General features: G+C 43.4%; 1 protein-coding gene across 1 annotated transcript; it reads right to left on the reverse strand.

Annotated features, from left to right (window-relative positions):
• Window positions 1–226: 226 nt before the first annotated feature.
• On the reverse strand, window positions 227–2,732 carry LOC148049694 (acyl-coenzyme A thioesterase 1-like). The gene is made up of 3 exons (XM_087724616.1): window positions 2,256–2,732; window positions 1,206–1,408; window positions 227–826 (listed from the first exon to the last, which is right to left on the reverse strand). Exons 1-3 carry the CDS (start codon window positions 2,707–2,709, stop codon window positions 227–229), a joined length of 1,257 nt encoding a protein of 418 aa, XP_087580742.1. The 5' UTR covers window positions 2,710–2,732.
• Between the last annotated feature and the right edge of the window lie 719 nt (window positions 2,733–3,451).

Genomic DNA, 3,451 nt, shown 5'->3' on the forward strand with positions numbered 1-3,451 from the left:
ATATTTCCTTTTATTACATACGATGTATGTGTGAGGTGCTGAAGGGTCTCCAGCTGGACGAGTTTTCACCAAACTAATGAAAATTGTGGTGCCCCATTGGTGTACCTGAAAGTGGCAAAATATACTTTCTAGAGACCATCACTCCGAGTTTAACTTGGTTACCAACTGACATCTAAAGTAGGACAAGCAATTTAGCCTTTCTTACAACCAAGTGCAAAACTGCACCCTATAAAGTGCTTTTCAAAGTTGATTCTAGCAAGTGTTGTCTGAAAAAGGCTAATATTCTTCGCCAGGCATCTTCCTGTGCCTCTGCATGTTCTTTCCACTTTCCGCCCGAGAGCATAAGGCCCCCAAATGCCTTGCTATATGAAATACAACACAAGGGCATATAAGGGGGCTCCAAGAGGTGTCCAGCTCCAGGATAGCAATAGAACTCCACATGACGTCCATTCTGCTGAAGGCGGCTAACAACCTCTTGGCAGAACATTGGACTTTTCCAGTTTTTGTCATCCTGTCCACATATGAAGAGGTACTTGCTTGAGGACTTTTCAACAGGGATGCGGCATGGCCAGGTCGATGGGTCATTGAGGTCATTCAATACTTCAGCAAAATTTAGTACATTCGGAACATCAGTAGGTTTGGCCCTCTCAAAATAAAAAGGATGAGGTGGAATGATGTGTCCTTTAACTTTCAAAGGGAAATATGTATTTGACCCTGTGCCAGAAATACTGACAGCAGCTTGGATGTCTGGCCAAAATGCAGCTAAAGAAAGACCGAGATCTGCACCTTTCGATAGTCCCAGGACTCCAATTTTCATAGATTTAACCTGAAACCATAGGAAAAGGATTGTCTTAATATCCATATCCATTCTTTCCCCATTAATTTAAATTTATCTCCTAACTTCCTTTCCTCCAGATGGTCTGCAATTATAACATTCAAAATACACAACGATTTTGGAGAACATTAAGTGGAGGGAGGGTGGCCAAATAGAAATTTTTGCAACACAAGTTGGAACCAAACCCAAGACTTCTTCAGCATCAGCTTAAGATAAATTTGCATTTATGAATCTCAGTATAAACTAAAGTTTTCCATTGGAACAAGACTTCAGATTAACTGCATTGCACTACAAAACTACAAAGGCACCAAATTATTTCTTGCTCAAAGGTCAACACCCCTTCACCCATGATGTTAGTTTGCTTCAATACCTTTTGTTGTTTCTGCAGGATCATTATTGCTTCACCAAAATAATCTAAGTCAATGAACTCTGGGACAGCTGGGAGATCTTCAAAAGCTAAAAAAGCAAGTGCCAGTGTAACAAAACCTCTGCTTGCCAAAAGACTTGCTCTGTACTCCACCAGTCCCCCTCCAGTTCCATACAAGTCAAGAACTGCTGGGAAAGGTCCAGGACCTAAAAAAAGACACAAAAAGGAACAGGGCTTTACAGGAATATAAAACCACACAGGCTGACACTTTTGGAAGGAAAATTCAGGGACCAGCCCTACAATTTAAGACACCCTTTCCTAAGCTATAGTTCTCCAACAGTTGGTGGACTCCAAGACACCCAAATCAAACCATCTAGAGATTTAGAGCTATCCAGCACACCTGTGGAATAAATGCTAAACAGACCTGGTTTAAGACTTCTAGTGAAGCCTTTGCTTCAAGATAAATGGATATCAGAGAATGTCTCACCCAGTTGTGAAACAGAATTCTGAGTTTTATTGAGCTGGAATTCTTCTCTATTCAGATCTAGAATAATTCTTTATTTTAACTATTTTGATTTAATGCTGCTGTTTGATAAGTTAGTTTCTGTAGAATTTTAAGGCCAGGTTTATGGTCTACAACTGTGAAATTTTAGTCTTTAATTTCGTACAATGTATCTTGTATCCACAGCAAAGAGCACCTAGACTTGGAAGGGAAAAAGGCAGGCAAAAAATGGAGATTAAAAATCGAAAGCACACCTGCTACTCTTAAGACATCACCACTTTATAGAAATTTCTACAGATGCAGTTTGTTCATGTGCTCTAAGATGCATATGAGTGGAAAACTCCTGGATTTGGGAACTTAGAAGGGAAGCAGCTCCATGGATGGAGGGTTGCGTGTTTGTCTGGACTAATTTCAATCATCTACCTTTAGGGATTAAATCGTTTCCGTTGTGCTCCCTTTTCCACAGCCCTCCTAAGCGGGTTCGTTTCAGAGACCTCAGCCCCGCGACTGCCGGGGTTTCAGCCCATCCACCCGTGCAAGTTGCAACTCACCGGGCGGGCAGAAAAGCGTGGCTCTGAGCCGGCCTTCTCGCACGGGCACCCTCTTCACGCCTTCGGCCATGAAGCGTCTCTCGCTGCGGCAGCTGCAAAGGAGCGAGCCGGTGACTCCGCGCCCGTCGTACACCTCGTAGGTGACACAGAACGGGGTGAGGACGTTCCTCTTACTCAGCCTCTTGTAGGGCGTCGTGGATTCCAGCGCCCACAGTAAGCCCATGGGCTCCACCCCGCAGTAGCTCCCACCTAGCGACGGGGAGCAGCTGAGGTCCAGTTCTCCGTTCCCTTCAGCCCGATAGTACGCGCGCGATTGGAAGAGGTGGCCGCTCTCATCCTCCAAAGACGCCGCGACGTTGACCTCCTGTAGCGGAGAGAGGCCCTCGATCTTCACCTGCACGGGATCGTCATACAGGCAGGCGGGGGAAGGCAAGACCAGGATGCGCGCCGCCATCACAGGAAATTTGCTAAAGCGGGGGAAGCTTCGTTTTGCTCCCGCTCAGACTTGCCGTGCTTCTTTCGCCTCCTGGACTTTGGCTCCCAGTTTATAGCCCGAAGGAAAACACGCCATGGAGATTTCTGGGAAATGTAGTCCTTAAAAATAATAAATAATAACAGTCACAAAGTTCTGACAAACGAAGCGGAAGTCAACTCAACCCTGCGAAATGCTTCCAAAAATTCCCTTGCTGGAGTTTGCTCCCCTGCACAGCAGAACTGGCAACCAAAAAGCAAAAGTGAGAATTTTTGACATTGACTTTAGTTATATGATGTAGAGATTTTGTGGACACCAAACCTACTCAAAAAGATGGGACTATCCTATTAAAACAACTGGCATATTCAAATATTGCCACGATGTCTATTATAAATCATATTTATTAGGGACCAAAAGATTATTGGTTTTTTTACACATTTATTTAAATATTTATTTGCAACCATAGATGTTACTAAAACACATATGAAATTACAGCCGTCATATTAGTTCAACAGATCAGCCCCAATATTAAAACCACTATTTGTCAAAATGTCAAATCAGAGAACAATATATCAATCAATCAGAGTAGCACTGGAAGGGACCTTCAAGTTTTACTAAGGTTTTATATAGTGGTACTAATACTTCACATGATTTTTATTCTGTGCCTCTGTTTATACAACCAAGGATTGTATTAGCGTTTTTGGCTACACACACCCACTGCTGC

Source organism: Thamnophis sirtalis, unplaced genomic scaffold (assembly GCF_051295495.1).
Source record: "Thamnophis sirtalis isolate CommonGarterSnake01/CBP01778 unplaced genomic scaffold, rThaSir2_p1.2 scaffold_1, whole genome shotgun sequence".
Lineage (NCBI taxonomy): Eukaryota > Metazoa > Chordata > Lepidosauria > Squamata > Natricidae > Thamnophis > Thamnophis sirtalis.

Bases quoted from the DNA above. Each gene is read 5' to 3' on its own strand.
- LOC148049694 (XM_087724616.1), bottom strand. From the start codon at position 2,709: ATGGCGGCGCGCATCCTGGTCTTGCCTTCCCCCGCCTGCCTGTATGAC. The intron at 1,409-2,255 runs GTGAGTTGCAAC...GTCTTTTTTTAG, and splicing joins CACGCTTTTCTGCCCGCCCG to GTCCTGGACCTTTCCCAGCA. The intron at 827-1,205 runs GTATTGAAGCAA...CTATGGTTTCAG, and splicing joins TCCTGCAGAAACAACAAAAG to GTTAAATCTATGAAAATTGG.